Below are 23,012 nucleotides of genomic sequence, written 5' to 3'. Positions count from 1 at the left end.
TTGGTTTGAACATCGAAAAATCTTCACCCCAGCGGCTCTGTGAGATGCTATGGACATTTTCACAACAGTGACTTTTTGCAAGAAATATGTTTTCCGTTTCGTTTCCACTTCCCATTGGTAGTTAGCTCCCAAATTCGTGAGGAATCAGTTTTTCATCTTCCATGGATTAAAACTTAGATATTGCAGTCTTTTTCAGGTAAAAGTTGGTTTTTCTGGTTTGGATGGAGGTATTTGAGGTTTCCTTGTTACTGGTTGTAAATACTTAACAGTTTTTAACAGAAATAATCAAAACGTCCTCGGTCCCGGGCTCTAACCTCACCATGGCTTTAATTTTGAACGAAAATCATCAGCATTGGTAGCCAAAGACTTCTAGCATAAGAAGTCACCCACATTCAGCAAACGGCCTTGTCAAAGACGGCCTAGGAGCGGACAGAGCTTCAGGACACCTTCTTGTCCTTGGGGTGAGAAACTGCCTCTAAACGAAGAAAAATTGCCAATGATCAACAGCATCAGGATGCAGAAGGCAATGGAACCATTTCACTAAAGACATATAATGATTATCCACAGGATATATAGTCTCTAATTGAAAAAGTGTTATGATGATCTCGCCATTGACAAAAAAATCCGGTTTAGCCTCATTCGGTTTCTAGGGCGGCTACTGCCAAAAGGGAAGCGACCATGAGAAAAAGATTAAGTAATCAAGGAAAGTATAACGTTCCAAGAGTCAGGGCCTGGAGTTTCAGAATTAGATTGTAGTAGGGAAGCTAGAAAATCCGAAAAGGGAAACGCTAAGGCAGAATCTAGATATAATGCGGTCAGTGAATTGAAATGGAAATAAGACAATGATTTCTGGTCAGATGAGTATACGGTAACATAAAAAGTGACGTAGCATGTGAAAGTTGCTGGATTTGGACGGGTTACTCCTGTAACTGAAATATCAGATCTGAAGATGGTTCTGAATGAACCGAAACCGGTCATATGAATAATAAAAAAAAATTTTTGCAATCAAGACGGATTTTAAGCAACATTCCAGTACCTGATTGAACGTATGCCTGCGAGAGGGGAAGCTGTTATCATGGCTAAGGGTGGTTCAACACCATACTGAATTCCAGCATTACCGATGGAGACCGCCTCGAATTTGTAAGTCATTTTCAGCCAGGTGTCCGGATACTTTTGATCGCATAGTGTAGTATTTCGCCCCTACTGTTCAATCTACACATCGAAAATACAATGACTGCAATAAAGGATAGGTTCAACAGTGGAATTAAAATTCGAGATGGGAGGATATCACAGATTCGCTGAAGAGATTGCTACCCTCAGCGAAAATGTAGGAGAATTACAGGATGTGCTGGATGGAATGAACTGTCGAATGAGTACAGAATACAGACTGAGAAGAAATCTAAGACCGACGAAAGTAATGAAATAAGAAATACGAACAGCGAGGAACCTAACGTCAGGATTGTTGATCACGAAGAAGGTCAAGTTAAGGAATTCAGCTACATATGCAGCACAATAACCCATAATGGATGGAGCGAGGAGGATATGATAAAGCACGTTAGCACTGGCAAAAAGAGCATTTCTGACGAAGAGATATCTGCTAGTATCAAATTATGCCCTTAATATGAGGAAGAAACTTCTGAGAATGGGTGCTGATGAAACATGTACTGTGACAAAACTGGAATAGAAGAGAATCGAAGCATTTGAGATGTGGTGGTATAGAAGAAAGTTGAAAATAAGGTGAATCGATGATGTAAGGAATGAGGAGATTCTCAGCAGAATCGGCGAGGAAAGGAGTATATGGAAAACATTGTCAAGAAGGTGGGACATGATGACAGGATATCTGGTAAGACTTCAGGGAATAACTTCTATGGTAGTAAAGGGAGCTGTAGAGGGTAAAAAGTTTATAGGAAAAAGCGCTTGGAATACATCCAGCAAATAACTGGGGATGTAGGTTGGAAGTGCTACTCTGAGAAGAAAAGGTTGGCACTGGAGAGTAATTCGTGGTGGGCTGTATTAAACCATAATAATAATAATAATAATAATAATAATAATTTGGTTTCCAGTTATATAGAATCCTAGGTTTTGTTTGAGACTGAAAAGGGAACACAAAGAATGACTCTAGCAAATTTCAAAGTAAATCATGTGACTTGTACAGTTAACGCCTTCAACCCTTTTAGATTCAGACACTGGAGCTCACCTGTCCATCCCCGTACGTGAAGTTGACGCTGGAGAGGAGTGGCGACGCGACCTGCCGGTAGAAGTTGCGCAGCTGCAGGTGGGCGTCCGCCGCCTCGTAGATGCGCCTGCCGAAGCCGCCGTTGCGCAGCGCCAGCTTCCTGAGAAATCCAAAGTCTGCATCTTCACCGAACGCCAACGTAAACAGTGCTCCTCCCCGCTCCAAGTTGGCGGCGGTGAAGTCCTGCAAGATGGCTTCTGGGTCTCCATTGGGCAGTCCATCCGTAAGAAGCACCATTACAAGTGGCGCATCCGGACGTGAAACACCTGCCTTGGATACTCGCAACGCTGTGTCCAGCGCTTCGTGCATAGCGGTCCCTGTAGCAAGCAGGTCCATCCTATCATCAAGCTTATTTTACGCTCTGTGAGAGACCTCACGTCTTTATGTACATACCTTACGATTATTGATCCAGCCATAGTGTTTTTGAAGTGTTTGCCCTGCAACGAGTCTTTACCCAAGTGAGATGAAACATACCAACGACTCTCCACTGCAGATCGAACTACATGCTTCAAGAAAGTACCAATCAAAGTCTCCATTCACTTTCAGTTCTTGTCAACAATGTCACCTAATACACTAACAAAAGTCTAAGATAACATCTCCCTTTTTATCTAAACAATCGGTACTTATGCCTCATATTCATACATATGTTTAATATCTCTACCCTAAGCAATTCATATAGAAGGGATCAGTTGTGGTAACTATGCTGAAAGACACATTGGTTTGAACGACCATTGCCTGGTCATCGGTCAAATCACATTAGATGCCCACACCATAATACTTTTAAGTGCATAATCATCTTCCTATGCATCCACCTATACGCTGTTGTGTATGATTGAGAATAATGTTTCAGCATATGTTTTCAAGTATGGTGTTGGAGAAACAGTTATTATGACTATGGGTTCCCCTGGGCTCGGTAGATACTGACAACCGATATTCTCAATATCAACTGCTTCTGCATGGAAGATGCAAATAACATACTCTTAAAATTCATTAACAGGCATGTCACATGACATTTCATTATGACGCTCTCGAACACCTGGCGCTGAAAATGTTTACAGCTTTAAAAAAAGGACAATAAGAATTACTTTATATTTGGTCTTCTTGGTTGTCTCATAACTTGTTGATTGATATTAGAGAGTTCGTATCATTTTTCTTCTGTAGTAATAAGTACCAATTTTGATGTAAACTGTTGATAGGCAAGTCATTAGAAAGTTTGAAGTTACAGTCTAATATCAGACCTAGAAGTTAACATTTCACTATGTAGTAGGTTCTAAAAACACTGATCATTTGATAATGGGGAAAGTGAAATCGTCAAAAGCATGTTTGTAAAATTTCCTTACATTAAATCTATTTTTATGTCTTTTTTTGGTATTCAGTTTTATAATTAACAATGAAGGTTTGGAAAATTTACAAAAGAACATTTACAGTGAAACGGATTGATGTGCTCGGTTTCAAACGCTGTCAGTAATCTTGATACCAGTGTCGAATTGCAAAACCCCAAGGTCAAACAAGTGAATATCTTAGCTGTAACATGATAATATAAAATCCTTTACTTACCTTAAAGAAGCTACCTTACTGACGCTATTGTTACTAAACTGTACAGCGAGATTGATAATACTTCAAAAATTTCTTTGACAGTTTGCATATTCTATTTTGCATATATCTGAGCACTCCGCTGTACCACATACTTTTGTTCTATCCAACCTCCAGTATTCCAAGGATACTTTTAACTTCGGCTGTCACTTTCATGGTGAGTCTCACTATCTAGAACGTTGAACTCACCTCCTCCTGCATGGAGATCTCTCACGAAATTTTTGGCACTAGCAACATTTTCTGGAGTTGCAGGCACGACAGCATCAGCATCATTTTCTGGCCCGTTGGGCCAATCGTACCAGGATGTATAGGTCTTGTTCCCGGTAACTGGCCACCACACCTACGGACGGTTAAAATGATACATTAATCATATCCCCAGATAAGAAATACCTTCTTAAGATTTTGGCTATGCATCTTCAAACGTTATCAAGATGTGCCCAACAAAACACAGGTTGAAAATGTCAAACAGAAGATTAAAAAAAGTAAAACTAACTAGAGATTTAAACAAGTTTTATTGTTTTTTCCTGACATGAATCTAGTGAACACGGGTGGAAATAACGGTTTACCTTGAAAGTTGTCGTTTTTTGAATATAATATCACTAAGATGACATTCTTTGTTTTGCACGCATTGTTGCAGTCTGAAGGTGAATATTCTCATTTCATTTCGTGGTATCTCCAACGCAATATTGTTTCACCGTGGAAGATCGTAACACAGTCTCTTTTTTCAATCGTCGAACGAATGTCGAAATGGCAAATATCGTGATAACTCATCGCAGAACAGAAAAACAACAAAAATCGTTTAGTAATGGAAAGGCGTCAGGACCAGATGAGATACTATAAGATCCTACCAAGGTTATGTTTAAGAACTTGCTCCTCTTCTAACAGTAATCCGTCGTAGATCGCTTGAGCAACGAAGGGTACAGGTCATTTCCTGTTTTCAGAAGGTATGTAGGACAGATACACACAATTACAGTCAATACGTTGTAGAATTATGGAACATGTTTTATGCTCAAGAACGATGACGTTTTTGGAGAATGAAAATCTCCTGTTTTAAAGTAAACACTGATTCCGCAATCAGAGATCGTGCGAAACTCAGCTCGGTCTGTTTCTCCACGAGAACCACAGCGCCGTGTTCCTTGACTTCAGGAAGGCATTTGAAATCGTCCCGCACTGCCGTTTAGTGGAAAAGAAAACGAGCTTATAGCGTATTGGGGCAGATTTCCGACTAGACTCAAGACTTCCTTGTAGGTAAAATTCAGCTCGTCGCTCTTATTGAAACAAAATCTACAGATGTAAAGGTAATTTCCTGAGTACTCCAAGGAAGCCTGATACGACCTTTACTGTTTACAATATACACGCATCAAAAAAGTTTTGCATCACCCCAGTTCCGAGAACTCTTGAAGATAGACGTTGACTGTGGATATTGTATCATAGACACAGTCCCTTTGACTGTTCAGAGATGTCACTAAACCCTTCCAAAAATGTAAACAACCATGGATGAGAAGCGCCTATTGGACGGAGGGGGGCCGACAGCCGATCAGTTCCAGTCATTCCAACAGGAAGGAGGTACACGGTTCGTGTTGTCTGTAGTTCAACCATGCCTAGACAGTCAATACCGCGGTTCGATCGCGTCCGCATTGTTACTTTGTGGCAGGAAGGGCTCTCAACAAGGGAAGTGTCCAAGCGTCTCGGAGTGAACCAAAGCGATGTTGTTCATGCATGGAGGAGATACCGAGAGACAGGAACTGTCGACGACATGCCTCGTTCAGGCCGCCCAAGGGCTACTACTGCAGTGGACGACCGCTGCCTACGGATTATGGCTCGGAGGAACCCTGACAGCAACGCCACCATGTTGAATATTACTTACGTGCAGCCACAGGACGTCGTGTTACGACTCAAACTGTGCGCAATAGGTTGCATGATGCGCAACTTCACTCGCGACGTCCATAGCGAAGTCCATCTTTGCAACCACGACACCATGCAGCGTGGTACAGATGGGCCCAACAACATGCCGAATGGACCGCTCAGGATTGGCATCGCGTTCTCTTCACCAGTGAGTGTCGCATATGCATTCAACCAGTCAGTCGTCGGAGACGTGTTTGGAGGCAACCTGGTCAGGTTGAACGTCTTAGACTCATTGTCCAGCGAATGCAGCAAGGTGGAGGTTCCCTGATGTTTTGGTGTGGCGTTATGTTGGGCCGACGTGCGCCGCTGGTGGTCATGGAAAGCGCCGTAACGGCTATACAATACGTGAATGCCATCCTGCGACCGATAGTGCAAGCATATCGACAGCATATTGGTTTGGCATTCGTCTTCATGGACGACAATTCGCGCCCCTGCCGTGCACGTCTTCATCTACGTCCATACTCCGCAAGCCACCCAACGGCGTGTGGTGGAGGGTACCTTGAGTACCTCTATCGGTTATCCTTTCTATTCCAGTCTCGTATTGTTCGTGGAAAGAAGGACTGTCGGTATGCCTCTGTGTGGACTCTAATCTCTCTGATTTTATTATCATGGTCTCTTCACGAGATATACGTAGCAGGGAGCAATATATTGCTAGACTCCTCAGTGAAGGTATGTTCTCGAAATTTCAACAAAAGCTATTCACATCTTGTGAATGACTTCCTTCAGGATAACGACATCGCTCGACTAGAGTGGCCAGTATGTTCTCCAGACATGAGCCCTATCGAACATGCCGGGAATAGAATCAAAGAGATGTTTATGGACGATGTGAGCCACCAACCACTCTGAGAGATCTACGCCGAATCGCCGTTGAGGAGTGGGATAATCTAGATCAACAATGCCTTGACGAACTTGCGGATAGTATGCCACGACGACCATAGGCATGCATCAATGAAAGGAAGTTGTACTGGAAATTAGAGGTACCGGTGTGTGTAGCAATCTGGAGCACCACCTCTATACGGTCGTACAACATGCAATGTGTGGTTTTCATGAACAATAAAAAGGGCCGAAATGATTTTTATGTTGATCTCTATTCTAATTTTCTGTACCGTTTCCGGAACTCTCGGAACCGTGGCGATGCAAAACTTTTTTTGATGTGTTTATACACGATATATGAATGATTCAGTTGACCGCTTCGGTTGCTCTTTAAGGCTGTTCGCAGATGATTCGGTTGTCTCTAACAAACCAGCAAAGCCAGGAGATAGTGACGATTTGCAGAACGACCTTCAGAGAACTGATGAATGGCGCAGTCTCCAGCAGTTGACCCTGAACGTAAATGAATGTAACATATCGCGCATACACAGGAAAACAAATGCATTACCGTACAGCTACACTATTGATGACAAACCGCCGGAAACATTATCTGTAGTAAAACGTCTAGGAGTAACTATCAAGACCGGCGATAAGTGGAATGACCACATAAAACAAATAGTGGAAAAGCAGATGCCAGATTCAGATTCATAGGAAGACTCTTAAGGAAATGTAACTCATACAGGAAGGATGTGGTTTATAAGGCGCTTGCTCGGCCGATTCTTGAGTACTGTTCATCTGTGTGGCAACCCTAGCAGGTAGGGCTGATAGAGAAGATCCAACGAAGAGCGGTGCGTTTCATCAAGAGGGCGTTTAACCGGCGCGAGAGCGTTATGGTGACCTCCCCTCATATACACTACTGGCCATTAAAATTGCTACACCACGAAGATGACGTGCTACAAACGCGAAATTTAACCGACACGAAGAAGATGCTACGCAAATGATTAGCTTTTCAGAGCATTCACACAAGGTTGGCGCCGGTGGCGACACCTACAACGTGCTGACATGAGGAAAGTTTCCAACCGATTTCTCATACACAAACAGCAGTTCACCGGCGTTGCCTGGTGAAACATTGTTGTAATGCCTCGTGTAAGGAGGAGAAAGGCGTACCATCACGTTTCCGACTTTGATAAAGGTCGGATTGTAGCCTATCGCGATTTCGGTTTATCGTAACGCGACATTGCTGCTCGCGTTGGTCAAGATCCAATAACTGTTAGCAGAATATGGAATCGGTGGGTTCAGGAGCGTAATACGGAACTGTGTGCTGGATCCCGACGGCCTCGTATCACTAGCAGTCGAGATGACAGGCATCTTATCCGCATGGCTGTAACGGATCGTGCAGGCACGTCTCGATCCCTGAGTCAACAGATGGGGACGTTTGCAAGACAACTACCATGTGCACGAACAGTTCGACGACGTTTGCAGCAGCATGGACTGTCAGCTTGGAGACATGGCTGCGGTTACCCTTGACGCTGCATCACAGACAGGAGCGCCTGCGATGCTGTACTCAACGACGAACCTGGGTGCACGAATGGCATAACGTCATTTTTTCGAATGAATCCAGGTTTTGTTTACAGTATCATGATGGTCGCATCCGTGTTTGGCGACCTCGCGGTGAACACACATTGGAAGCGTGTATTCGTCATCGCCATACTGGCGTATCACCCGGCGTGATGGTATGGGGTGCCACTGGTTACACGTCCCGGTCACCTCTTGTTCGCATTGACAGCACTTTGAACAGTGGACGTTACATTTCACAAGTGTTACGACCCGTGGCTCTACCCTTCATTCGATTCCTGCGAAACACTACATTTCAGCAGGATAATGCACGACCGCATGTTGCAGGTCCTGTACGGGCCTTTCTGGATACAGAAAATGTTCGACTGCTGCCCTGGCCAGCACATTCTCCAGACCTCTCCAGATCTCTCACCTCGCGGAGAACATACATTGGAAGCGTGTATTCGTCATCGCCATACTGGCGTATCACCCGGCGTGATGGTATGGGGTGCCACTGGTTACACGTCTCGGTCACCTCTTGTTCGCATTGACGGCACTTTGAACAGTGGACGTTACATTTCACAAGTGTTACGACCCGTGGCTCTACCCTTCATTCGATTCCTGCGAAACACTACATTTCAGCAGGATAATGCACGACCGCATGTTGCAGGTCCTGTACGGGCCTTTCTGGATACAGAAAATGTTCGACTGCTGCCCTGGGCAGCACATTCTCCAGATCTCTCACCAATTGAAAACGTCTGGTCAATCGTGGCTGAGCAACTGACTCGTCACAATACGCCAGTCACTACTCCTGATGAACTGTGGTATCGTGTAGAAGCTGCATGGGCAGCTCTACCTGTACACGTCATCCAAGCTCTGTTTGACTCAATGCCCTGGCCTATCAAGGCCGTTATTACGGACAGAGGTGGTTGTTCTGGGTAATGATTTCTCAGGATCTATGCACCCAAATTGCGTGAAAATGTAATCACATGTCAGTTCTAGTATAATATATTTGTTCAATGAATACTCATTTATCATCTGCATTTCTTCTTGGTGTAGCAGTTTTAATGGAGACAAATGTACATCTCGCGTAATGATCACGAGGAGAAATTTCGCGAAATTAGAGCCAGTACAGAGGCTTATTGACCATCATTCTTCGCGACTGGAACAGGGTCGGAGGGCTCCGCCACACACCATTATGTGGCTTACGGAATATCATGTAGATGTAGCTGTTTATTTCATGGCGATTTGGCCCTTTACAATCATGTCTGATTCATGAATGGCTTTCCTGGAAAACGGCAGACTTGAGCTAAACCAAGGAAATCGCCTGGAATGGACAAATCTGGTGAACGAGGATGCCACCAAATGTCACCATTTTTGCCGGTGCGAACCTAAGCAAATCAACTGACAGTGCAGCAGTACGGCTTGTTTGTACTATCCTGCTGGAGAAGTGTCTCTTCATCTGGCTGATATTCATAGAGTTCAGGCAGAGAAAATGCAACCGATCAATATACTCTTGGATCCTGTTTTCTTCTTTTTTTTTCACTACCACCTCTTTGCTTTTGTGGTGCTAACAGTGGATTGAGAACGTTTCGTCCAAAACTTCATAGCGTAGGAAGATGGCAGAGGAGCCTGTGGAGGTAGATTAAACTCCCAAAGGAAAGCGAATAGAGCATCAACAAAATTATTCACGTTTTTGTAATTCGGTTAGAGCAATCGCACGTGGCACAGTTGACCAACGCTCCATGGTATTAAAATTCCACCTGTCTACACCTCCAATGTCGATTCCCCCACTCCCATAACCCGCACCACGGCAGCCAAGCATTCTTCATATCTTCCCGTTTGATTGCTTCGCCCTGTATTGCACAGGGTGTATTCCCTTTTTTGCATAATTATCAAGACTTGTCAAAGACGTTTTGATAGAAAAATGTATAACATTCCATAAAAAACCCAATACCATTCTTATACAATACGTACATGTTCCACTGATTATTTCAGAATAAGTATTTTGGTGTAATATTTGACATTTGTAAAGCAGTTACATGTAATTGCCACACACATTTTGGGTATTTAGAGGTGTGTAATTTCCTACATATTTCTAAGCCTGAACTCAGAGAAAATAACTTTCATCTGAACTTAAACCATTTCATGTCGTTTGTCGGACATTTTAAATCAACAGCCCGATTACCACAGCTGCACAGTTCATATCAATGTTAGCACTCTCCATTTTTGAAATTGGTACGTTCAGTTTATTCTTGAAGTACTACACGTAATTTTCATCACATTCCTTTGGTCAGTGAATACTTATTTTCCAGGGATTTCGTCTAAATACTGTATTATACTGTAGAATATAACTGAATGAAGAAATCAAAAATTTTTATGTGCTGTTTTCCACGAAGTGGACATTTATTGCTATGGAAATATATGAGTAATAGAATCATAGTTCCTTAATGAAACGTTTCAATTGAAACACTCATAATCATGTTTCCCCAAGAAGTAAAATTTTGACCCATCTTCAACTTCTGTAGTCCTGTCTTCCTCAGTTGCGTGTAATATTACGGTATATTGATAATGCCTTGCAGAAAATAAAGGCGAAACGCGTATGGCACTACAATTGTGTCTCATTCAGTTGCTGTCAGACGGTCTATAAGTAAAAATTTTCAGCCATGTTTGTAATTGTTACACTATCTTTACTGAATGTGTTCTATTTTTCCGCTGTACCAATAACAGAATTGTTTCATTTCAAAGTCTTAAGCATTTGTGAACCGTCAGGTAACAACTGCGACAAACGAGTAATTCCTAATATCCAATTTCTTGTGCCTGTGCATGGTTTAACAACAATACTTGTATTGTGCATTGAAAGAAATAATTATACCCTCTTTTATAGAAACGAATTGAACATTATTTAGAATCAGTAAGGTATGAACTTGTAGAATTTGGTTTATAACTTCTCTCCCCGATAATGATGTAGGACTGCTACGGTCGCAGGTTCGAATCCTGCCTCGGGCATGGATGTGTGTGATGTCCTTAGGTTAGTTAGGTTTAAGTAGTTCTAAGTTCTAGGGGACTTATGACCACAGCAGTTGAGTCCCATAGTGCTCAGAGCCATTTGAACCATTTTTGATAATGATGTAGTATCAGTCTACGCATGGCTCAAACTATTTAATATAATTTGCTGTATCAGATTTGTTATATAAACACTCTTGTGTTTTGTTTGAGACAGTCAGATGCCTTAAAGTCACGCTCAGTCCCAACTATGATTTTATGTTATTATCTTCTGTACTAGTAACAGATCTGTAAAACTGTCGTGCCTGCCAGTTTGTCTGTTTGAACACACTTCTAAAAAACTGTTAGACGAATTTTAATGAGGTTTTCTCAGGCAACTTAAGTATAGGTTGGTGCATCGTACAGGCTTTATTTTATTAAAAGCGGACCATAGAAAAAATTTAAAGGTTTATCCATCCTGATGTTATAAACGTGAAAGTAACTATGTCTGTTACGTTTTAACGACTAACCCGCTTAACTAATTTCGAAGACATTTGGTATGGAGATAGCCTGAACCCTGCGGAAGAACGGAAGCTACTTTAGAAAGTGCGTAGCATGAGTTATTTATTGATTTGAAGAATAGTACACAGATCATGGGAAAACATGTACTCTTCGAAAAAGCTGTTTACTCTTTGGCTTCCGATTTTTTTCATATTTGTGAAAACACTTTCATAGGTTGATACAGGGTGTTTAAAAAATGACCGGTATATTTGAAACGGCAATAAACACTAAACGAGCAGCGATAGAAATACACCGTTTGTTGCAATATGCTTGGGACGACAGTACATTTTCAGGCAGACAAACTTTCGAAATTACAGTAGTTACAATTTTCAACAACAGATGGAGCTGCGGTCTGGGAAACTCTATAGTACGATATTTTCCACATATCCACCATGCGTAGCAATAATATGGCGTAGTCTCTGAATGAAATTACCCGAAACCTTTGACAACGTGTCTGGCGGAATGGCTTCACATGCAGATGAGATGTACTGCTTCAGCTGTTCAATTGTTTCTGGATTCTGGCGGTACACCTGGTCTTTCAAGTGTCCCCACAGAAAGAAGTCACAGGGGTTCATGTCTGGCGAATAGGGAGGCCAATCCACGCCACCTCCTGTATGTTTCGGATAGCCCAAAGCAATCACACGATCATCGAAATATTCATTCAGGAAATTAAAGACGTCGGCCGTGCGATGTGGCCGGGCACCATCTTGCATAAACCACGAGGTATTCGCAGTGTCGTCTAAGGCAGTTTGTACCGCCACAAATTCACGAAGAATGTCCAGATAGCGTGATGCAGTAATCGTTTCGGATCTGAAAAATGTCAGTAAACCAAATGCTGCCCACATGCATATCGCCGTCATCAATCCTGTGCACTATATCGTTAGCGAATGTCTCTCGTGCAGCAATGGTAGCGGCGCTGACGGGTTGCCGCGTTTGAATTTTGTATGGATAGAGGTGTAAACTCTGGCGCATGAGACGATACGTGGACGTTGGCGTCATTTGGACCGCAGCTGCAACACGGCGAACGGAAACCCGAGGCCGCTGTTGGATCACCTGCTGCACTAGCTGCGCGTTGCCCTCTGTGGTTGCTGTACACGGTCGCCCTACCTTTCCAGCACGTTCATCCGTCACATTCCCAGTCCGTTGAAATTTTTCAAACATATCCTTTATTGTAACGCTTTTCGGTCCTTTGGTTACATTAAACCTCCGTTGAAAACTTCGTCTTGTTGCAACAACACTGTGTTCTAGGCTGTGGAATTCCAACACCAGAAAAGTCCTCTGTTCTAAGGAATAAACCATGTTGTCTACAGCACACTTGCACGTTGTGAACAGCACACGCTTACAGCAGACAGACGACGTACAGAATGGCGCACCCACAGACTGCGTTGTCTTTTATATCTTTCACATCACTTGCAGCGCCATCTGTTGGTGAAAATTGTAACTACTGTAATTTCGAAAGTTTGTCCGCCTGAAAATGTACTGTTGTCCCAAGCATATTGCAACAAACGGTGTATTTCTATCGCTGCTCGTTTAGTTTTTATTGCCGTTTCAAATATACCGGTCATTTTTGAAACACCCTGTATGTGCTACGTGATACGATTCGAAATATTGAATATACTGCTTACATAATGTTCAATGTGTTTAATTGATACTTCCAAACTATGTACACGTTGTATAATACTTGAACAGCAAGACGCATAGCTGCGCACTCTTTGTCATGCCCTTATGTACACACTGCTCAGCAACGACACTGTACATGCCGCCGCATCCTGCATTGCGACAACTGGGCGGTGGGAGTGCAGGGCGCACACATCACGAGCTATGCTAACCCAAACAAGCAGCTATGTGGGGGCAGCTGATGTTATTGGACGTACAGCAGCTTATACTGATATGCGAGTGCATTTATTTTGTGAGCAGTATTTTTATAAATAACTTTGTGGATAGAATGGATCTTCTGAGGCCCAACTGTAATGGGATAAACATTGTAGTGTGCTACAAATTTAAGATGTCTAAGAAATATTGTACTGTAAAAAATTCTAATGGAAAAATTGGTTAACATTTATTGAAACTTGTCCGCAGCTCGTGGTCGTGCGGTAGCGTTCTCGCTTCCCGCGCCCGGGTTCCCAGGTTCGATGAATGCACGGTCACGTCCAGGAAATGATCTGTCCAGAATGCTATAGCAGAGACCGCCTGTTCGACAAAGAAAAAGAGACACTCCCAGTTAGATTCACTTGTAGACGATGATGGCCTCGGTCAAATTTGGTTTCCGGTTATGGCTCCCGCTATGCTGGCAAACGGTAAGTACTGCCCGTCATATCCGTGCCGCAGCCGGGAGATTGTGTGAGCCGGCTCCAGCGCGCATTCGCCCAAGTCACCAGCAGACCGATTATAGCCCGGTAGATAGCTTCCCCTACAGCACTAACATCAAAGTCTGCCTGCCAGTTGCTTTTGACTCTTTAGAACCAGGACTGGTAAGCAACCTGAAGCTTTATTTATTAATAATGGGCTTACTGTTATTTTATCTGAACATACAAAACGTAACTATTAAATAGAAATTTTGAATATAGTCTTTCTTTTACAATGTTTCCATACTCTTTAATGGATATACTGTAAGCCTTAATGGTTCTCCTCTCACTTTAACAACATTATTTACTGATTTGATCTGTTTGTGTTATTTGCAAATTTATTTGGGTTACAATCTACTATGAATTTTCTATGGACTCAGTGGCGATGACTGCAGCTCTGCTGCTCTCAATGGATTTAAACTGAACAAATGCTACTTAGGTTACGAGCTTAGTGAGTGTGTGTACGAGGGACAATAGACGGGATTTTGAATCATATTCGACCTGAATGAGATTTCATTCCTCATCCTCTGTGCCAGCTCTTCTCTTTCTATATGAAAAGCCCTTTTATCTATTTCCCATTATTTAGTTGCTAGTGTCCTTTGAATGACATGCTGGATACTAACATGATGTAAACAAACGAGGGAACCTGCTCCTTACCCGTGATCCATATGAGAATGTGATGAGCGTGAAGTTGTCACGTGGACTCAGCTCATCAAGGATGGAGACCATGGCCTGCCTCAGCTGCTCTATCTTGTGACCGCTCATCGAGCCACTCACGTCCAGCACGAACACGATGTACTTTTCCAGCGGTGGCAGGTCCGGCGGCGAGTAGAAGTGCACGAAGTATCCGTCATCAGTCACCTGTCCAGAAGAAATGTTTCAGCATTGTCAGTGAAGTCATTATGAAAACTGAGACTAATCAACATACATCTACATCTACATCTGTACTCCGCGAGCCACCTTACGGTGTGTGGCGGAGGGTACTTGTTGTACCACTATCTGATCCCCCCTTCCCTGTTCCATTCACGAATTGTGCGTGGGAAGAACGACTGCTTGTAAGTCTCCGTATTTGCATCGTTCAACAGTGTTACAACGCTGAATAAAAGTTAAAGAAAAAAGTTTCAGGTGGAGAAGAAATCATCAGTTAAAAATGACTCAAAATACCACTAGTATTTGTGTTGAAACACATCTGAGACGTGCAGTCTGACCTGTTCCGCAGTTTCATATACTCCGCGCAACTGCATCCTGCGCAAGTCGCTTCTTCGCCACGAATCACATGCCTTGTGCGTTGGTAGGCCAGCGGCAAAGATCTCCGCTCTGAATCGCGTGCCATATGTATCTACTTCAGCTTAGAAATTTTGGTCGGGGCGAGCCAGTGAGGGCACACGCTGCAAAAATTCAGCTGAACAGAGGAAGTTACACACTTCCTTTTGTATCGTTCCGGTGTAGTTTAGATGTTCTGGAGGAAGGTGATGGTGTTCTGGTGTTTCAGCATGCCGTTTCATACAATGGGGTAAGACCGCTGCTTTCATCCATAACCCATTCACAGTTTTCGTGTTTCAAACACAATTTCAAATAAATTTCATTCAAAGTATTGACGCTTTGCTGGGGGACTTCATTATTCCTTTGTGAGCTATTGGAATACAGGTATAGACGTGGGTGACGATATCCTTTCATGAAGTTTTCATCTGTGACAAGAAATGGCTTGCGATATCTCTCTCTCTCTCTCTCGTCAAAGGCATAGCAGACATTTTGTAGGTACCATTACAGATGTTTAGGAGTCATTTCGTGGTATGTGAACTTGTGCATGAGTTGTATTGATGATGAATAGTGTCCATATCAGAGTACCATAGCTGTAGCATTTATTTTGAAAAATTATAATATTCAGTTTCTCAGATTTTTCGTACGCATATTTTTTGCGATAGAGATCTTACCTTTATCACCCATATAGTCAGTTTGTTTTGGTGACTTCATGTGACCTAACCCCATTATCCTGTGTGGATTATTTTGAAAGAAAGGCACCTGTTCACTCTTTAATGCACGTGTCTTTCATCTTCCGTAAGAGTTTTCAGCAATCAGGCAAGGACGTTATGATGCAATTCCTGATACGCAGATTGGAGTAGTTTTTTGATAATTTTCAGGGCCACAACAGATCATCCATTAATAATTGTTGAACTGATATCTAAAACTGCCGTTAAGCGTATTATACATAAGCCAAGATAGATGAGTTTGGACTTGGTTCAGATAGCGAGAACACATAATATTCAGTCCGTACTAGTTAGAAATACTTTGTAGAAAACCACCCCATTGCGCATTCATATGTTCTACCACACCATTACCTAAATTTTACAAGTCAGATTGGCTTATCCAGGTTTCCATATTTGAACATTTAAAATAAAAATCTGGGCGCAACTTGTTCAAAACGCTTACAAGACGTGGGAGGCTTTCAATGCGAATAAATAATTTAAGTTAGAATTATATTAGTCTACCGCTTGGAAATGAAATGAGAGCAACATGCGATGTAGAAGTGTGAAGTTCCGAGTAATTGTAGGCCCGTCGTCGGAAGGCAAGCACCTGAATTCTAGTGAGAAAGCTTGGGAAGAAGTATTATTTGCGGTGACGCAGGGAAGATATGCGCATTCTGGCCCTGAGTGCTGGAGCGATGTCATATTGGAATGTTGCATTAACACGACAGCGTTAGCCTTTACTTTTGTTTTGAGATAATGGGTACACACAGAGTTAAGTTGCTGTCATCGTCATCAATACTCCATTGTGGTCCCTAGTTTCAAATCCACAGAAATTTCAGAAGTACACTCCAGAACAAATGTTGGATCACAGGTTCCGAGTTTTCAACAACTGATACCATATGTTGCAAAGAGTTCGTGAGTACACTCATTGGAGTAGTAGAGGGATTATTTCGGTTTGGGATGGCTTAATAAAAACCTGTTTTCGTGACAGTAATATTGCTGCATTTGTATCAAACCATAATCGAGAATCTGTGTAATTATTAGTAATTTGTAGCATAAATTGATAACTATTGTGACGAACCATACTTATTGCTTGTTTGATTCTTACCACTAGTACACACATAATTCGAGAAAATTGAAAAGCCGAGTCTTCTCTGAAAATTTGATTCCGTGGAATACGTTAGGAGCAGGAATCCATAACTCAAGTGGTGATAGCATACACGATTTTTTTCAGATAGTCTCTTATACCTATGACTTGAATATTCGTCATCAGATTTATAGAAAAAGTTCTTATCACATCTTTAGGAAAAGTTTATATCTGTTCTTCATAAGAAGAGTTTTTTTTTTTAAAAAGGATTTATATAAATAGCAGTAATGGAAGTTGTGAAAGATTTCACAATGTGAGATGAATTAATGAAACTGAAACATTGACGAAATCAGAAGTGAACTGTAAGCAAAGGCAAAGAATTTCTGATGTCTGAAGAACTTATCACTCTACCTAAATTTCAACATTTTTCTTAGCACCACATCTCAGACGCTTACGTTCCCTTCTGTTCCGGTCTTCCCACAGTCCATGTCTCACTACAAGTTGAAATAACAATAAGACGATGTTAAGAAAAATAAAAGACTAATACATGCATCCAAAGCTTGTTCAACAGAGCCCGCATCTCGTGGTCGTGCGGTAGCGTTCTCGCTTCCCACGCCCGGGTTCCCGGGTTCGATTCCCGGCGGGGTCAGGGATTTTCTCTGCCTCGTGATGGCTGGGTGTTGTGTGCTGTCCTTAGGTTAGTTAGGTTTAAGTAGTTCTAAGTTCTAGGGGACTTATGACCACAGCAGTTGAGTCCCATAGTGCTCAGAGCCATTTGAACCATTTTGTTCAACAGAAGATGCCAGCTGATATTAACATTTGACTGGAATTAAGTTGGACATTTCTAGATGCACCCATAAAACCTGTTTCTTCTGTACGAATCAAATATAAGTAAGAGAGTTTATCTAAAAGGGGATTATGAACGAAATGAAGAGAGACGTTTTTTTGCAGAATATTGTATGTCAATAACATAGTTAAAATATGAAATAAAAGAGGTGTTAATCACAGTGCATGTAAAGCTCTTACAGCAAAAAAAGACTAAGCATTGACGTCTATTTAATTTGATGATGGAGATATGAAGCATGATACACGAAGTTTTGTTATTTTATTATGTGGAATGCAGTCGTCATTAGTTGAATGACAAAGGGTAGGAATAACTGTGGAATGGCATCAGTCTGTCGAAATGAGAACATAAGGTTTTCATCATATCATTTAGTGTTCATTCGTAGGTTAGTCCGTATAGAAGTACTTGATACCCAACTGGATTACTTAGAACTAGTTGGTCCACTACATGTTATATACGGAAGAAGTGAGCAGAGGGGTGACTCACGAGTATCTGGTTAGGGCTGGCGGCGTGGTCGACGTCGTATCGCACCAGCAGCTGTCCCTGCACGCCCTCCGCCCTCAGCGCCGCCTGCTCCTCCCTGCTGGGAGACCACCGCACCTCGGCTGTCGTGGGCGAAGGCCTCTCCGTGTGCGCCAGAGGGTTAGCTGCGTGTAGGCATTACTATTTACAGTGATTTACACGTATGCCGGTATCTCATTAGACTTAAGAACTTAATTTTTTCGAGTACAAGAATTTAAAACGCCTGATTTCTTCACGAGATTTCGGAATTTCAGCCGGAAGTCGTCAACATCTGACCACAATGTTTCGGCTGCCAAACATGCAGCCATCTTCAGGTGAGTTTACCACTGTAAATTTCACCTGAACATGGATGGCTACCTCGCTGTCAGCCGAAATACCGTGGCGAGATGTCGACTCATCCAGCTGTATATTGAAACCTCACGAAATACTCATTACGTTGGCAAAATTTCAAGAGTCACTATTCATAATTCTGTTCAATATCTATCGAAGAAACTGATCAGGCTTTGTTTTGTATATGATGATACTTCTGAAATACTACGTCAAACAGTAAGATGAAGGAATTCTCTACAACGTGAGATAAGGAATGGGCAGATCCTGTATTTATGGATTAAACATCCATAATTGTGCTAAGTACGTCAATGGTGTGTTGAGCCTGAGACAAGCGGTGTACTCACTAGAGTTCTCTTCGTCTGAGACGTCGTTGCTCTGCTGCAGGCTGGGGACTTCAAGGAGGGTGATGTCACTCGTCTCGTTGATGTGCACCTCCACAGATAAGTCGTTCACGATCTGTAGCGAAGAGAGAAAATTACAAAAGAAACTGAATAAAGGCAAACTTACGTTTACAGCATTCATATGTTTACAGATATCTTTTGACAATGTTTACTGGAAAACACTCTAGGAGAGCCTATAGCTATCAGGTATAAAAGTAAAGGAAGGAAAGTTAATCTAAAACTTATACGGAAACCAGAGGCGAAAACCAGGAAAGGATGCGAGTAGTTGGTAATGGAGTGACAGTGTTGTTGCGTATCCTTCACGCTGTTCAGCCTATTCACTGAGAAATGTGTGGAGGAAAAGGCTTTAAGGGAGGAGATTCAGTTACTTTCAGGTGTGCTGACTACCTTGTAATTTTCTGAGAGACGGCAAAATACTTGAAAGGCATTTGGAAGGAGTGGATCGATCCTCTGATTTCCTCTGCGAATTTCATTGATGAAATCTTTTAGGTAAATCGTATGTTTCTCGTCGTATTGCGGGAACATTTCGACAGTTTACCACTCGTCATTTTCAGGCGAAGAGACGAAGACGATGAGTATCAAAAACGTCGAAACGTTTTGCAATGAACGTCAACAGAGCGATGCAAGGGTAATGGAATGTACTCGAATTAAATCAGATGATGCTGAGGGAATTACGTCAGGATGTGAGACATTAAAAGTATTCGATGAGATTTATTATTTGGACAGCAAACTGTGCGAGGTTGCAAAGTTGCAGACCTGATTAGAAAAGTGTTTCAGATGGGAATAAATTTGCTAACATTTTATATAAATTTAATGGTTAGGAAGTCTTTTCTGAAAGAATTATGAATGTAGTCTTGTACATAACTTAAATGCGGACCATAAGAAGAGAATAGAAATATTCGAAATGTGTTGCTACATGAGAGTGCCGGGGAGTGGATGGGTAGACTGGACGTTACTGGAGAGGAACTGAATCGGAATGAGGAAAGAAGGAAGCTATTATGCTACTTCTTTAAGAAGTAATTTGGTGGATAAGACGGATCCTGAGATATCAAGGAATATTGAGTTTGGTAACTGAGGTAATGGCTGGGCGACAATCAGCAGGTTTACATCGATGTAGGAAACAGTAGTCGTGCAGAGACGAAGACACAGGACAGAACAGCATGGAGATTTGCGTAAAACCAGTCTTAAGGCCGAAGGCAACAACAATGCTAGAGCTAGGGAAACTTAACGAGGTTCAAAATTTTTTTATAATCTTCAGTCCATCTACTAGCTTGATACCGATTTCGTTTTATTTTTATCTGCTATTCTGTATCACTTCATAACTATTATAAGAAATGATGTCATTATTCTATCCTGCAAATATTTAAGATCATGCCTTAGCTGCCAGGTTGGTAGTACCTCCACAAATTTAGTCACGTCATGCTAATCTAACGGTATTTCCAATCAGATTATGCACCAAATTCCTAACTCTTCATTCTGTAGTATATCTGCTATTTTCCCTAGAGTCATCTTTAGTTTCCTGCAGAAAGACAACTTCTCCAGGAAAAATACGCGTTACTCCATTTCCTAATGACATTTGCTCTTGCTCCAAGCTTTCACTTCTGCAATCACCTCCTGATTATATAAGTTAAGCAGCAATTGTAATCAACGAAACATTTGTCTTATAGTATTATGAATGAGGTATCGACTGGGTTGAACACAATCCGTACTCCTTCAGTCATGGACGTTCCTACCTCTTTCCTTTTTATCATTTCATTTATTTATCTTTCTTTAGGACTCCTTGCGGATTTTTCTCTTCCCAGAACAATAACAACGTTATTTGTGTATGTACCTTTAGGTTCCCGTAGAATGTGAAAGCGTTCTTAGACACTTTAGACTGTGCTAATGTCAGGGATAGAGGACTTTGTACAGTGTCAGAACTAAAACTAGGAATGGAGAAGAGCAAAAATTATTGCTCAGCACCCAAGTTTCTGTTTCGCAGTGACGGCTAAATAGGAACGTTGAAGATTCGTGATCCTTAGCTCACGTGTACCTACTCAGGGCAGACGTACCTGCCCTGGATTAAGGTTGATGCGCAGGTGGTAGGCGCCCAGCTCCCTCTCCAGCAGCTCCTCGTACGTCAGGTTGAAGGTCACCTTCTTCTGCGCCTCCACGTTCACCGACACGGACACCACGTTCGAATCTCTTGCACTGAAATGAAAACAAGTAAATTTTTATATGTTCTCGATTAAAATAAGAACCTAGAAATAAATTGTCTCAAACCAAATTTCAGATGCTTTGATTACGTCCATTAGGGAAAGAAAAATGTCTATTTTCTATCTCTCGTGACTTAAGAGCATAGAATAAAAGAAAAGTTTTGGCAAAACACAGTAGCAACCAAAAGTTAAAAAGGCGAGTAACTGAGTAAGTAGGTACCTGGAAAGTAGAAGTGGAGGAATCACTGCAAATAGCCCCAAGGTACTGCCACAAACTGATAATCGTCTCCTCCGAAGAGGTCGAGATTCAGAGATAACGGAAAGCACTGCACATGTCATATAATGTCTCAGATGTTGTGGGCAAAGACTCTTGGCGAAGTTTGTAACGTTGTGCTTGGTTGAGGGCACTTTAGGTCTCAGATGCAACAGCAACGGTCTAGACATCATTTAATATTTATTTACGCCGGTAACCTTTAGACCTCTAACTCCAAGGTGACTTGTAGAACTGGTACATAGAGCCGCTGTACGTACCAAAAGGTACCTGTCAACAACTGCTCCACGATAAATAAATATTAGTTGCGATCTATACGGACTGCTTTCGTTATACTGCTGAATATAGCTGCCGTTGCAAAATAACGAATTAACTTGGTCTCAAGGTCTATACAGCTTTCAACATCCCTTGTCAGTGCAGAAGCAACTGCATCTGTTCCTAAACGTTACGCAGAACATCAATGATACAATACAAATCGTAATGCCTCACAAAAGCAGTTGCTCAAGACAGCAACACAAATTAACACCAACCTGTGTTTGATGGGACAAAGATGTTATCCCATCAAACTATTGGGTCTGTCACGAAGGAGGACATAGAGATCGGAAGACGCAAGAATAACTATAATTGGAACAACAACTACAATTTTAATTCTGCCCTCAATCGGGCTCACGACGTTGTGAGGTTACATAGAGTAGCCCATTTCAGAATCAATTACTACAGTCAGCTCCTTTTGATAAAGGTTATTGTCTAAATCTTGAGTTTCTATTCTAATCTGTAGAAGCAATGATTCAATAAATTTTTGTTTGTTATCATTTCTCTGTCATCTGCTCGTTTCCCTTTCACGCACACACATACAAACTAAGTGGTCTAATCTCCAATCTTGTTTTATAACCTAATGGTATATTTCAGGAGATGGGTTCCTTTTCAAAACTTTATCTAAGTGCCCTCTGCAGGCCCTAGAAGACCGTACTAGGAATTTTGATAACCCCATATATATAGCTTGCACAGTCATGTTTATGGTCCATGCAGTTCATACATGTGTTTTACCTTTATAACGTAATACGTTAAGCTAACGCCAATTGTGGCTTCATATCAAGTGATACGTGTAAACTCAAACACGCAGTTTTATATCTCCAAAATTAGTGATATCTCAATGGTTGGTTTTCATGATAGGGTATGGGGAAATGACCACAGATGTTTTGCGAAACAAATAAACACTTAAAAGTTCCATGTAGATCATCATCGTTGCTAACATCCCGTTTATTTTTCTATTTTACAGTTTAGGCTTGAGATTTTACTTTTGTACAGGCGACTTTCCGGAGGTCTCAAAGCATGAGCTAAGGTTGACACAGGAGAAACACCGCTACCTGTGGGCAAGCTTTCAGCTTTGCGCACTCGCGAGCCTC

General features: G+C 42.0%; 1 protein-coding gene across 3 annotated transcripts in view; it reads right to left on the bottom strand.

Moving 5' to 3' along the window:
• LOC126179529 (inter-alpha-trypsin inhibitor heavy chain H4-like) overlaps nt 1-23,012 on the bottom strand; it is a 231,645-nt gene that overhangs the window by 53,835 nt on the left and 154,798 nt on the right. For 2 of the 3 annotated variants that reach the window (XM_049924615.1, XM_049924616.1), the window contains exons 4-9: nt 21,192-21,330; nt 19,084-19,195; nt 18,374-18,534; nt 14,647-14,850; nt 4,019-4,169; nt 2,198-2,553 (exon numbers count right to left, since the gene is read on the bottom strand). In XM_049924615.1, the coding sequence (XP_049780572.1) occupies nt 2,198-2,553; nt 4,019-4,169; nt 14,647-14,850; nt 18,374-18,534; nt 19,084-19,195; nt 21,192-21,330 (1,123 nt within the window). The remainder of the gene's footprint in view (nt 1-2,197; nt 2,554-4,018; nt 4,170-14,646; nt 14,851-18,373; nt 18,535-19,083; nt 19,196-21,191; nt 21,331-23,012) is intronic. The other variant, XM_049924614.1, reaches the window with a different exon arrangement.

The sequence above is a fragment of the Schistocerca cancellata genome, chromosome 1 (genome assembly GCF_023864275.1).
Source record: "Schistocerca cancellata isolate TAMUIC-IGC-003103 chromosome 1, iqSchCanc2.1, whole genome shotgun sequence".
Lineage (NCBI taxonomy): Eukaryota > Metazoa > Arthropoda > Insecta > Orthoptera > Acrididae > Schistocerca > Schistocerca cancellata.
This window is presented reverse-complemented; position numbering and strand designations above follow the sequence as displayed.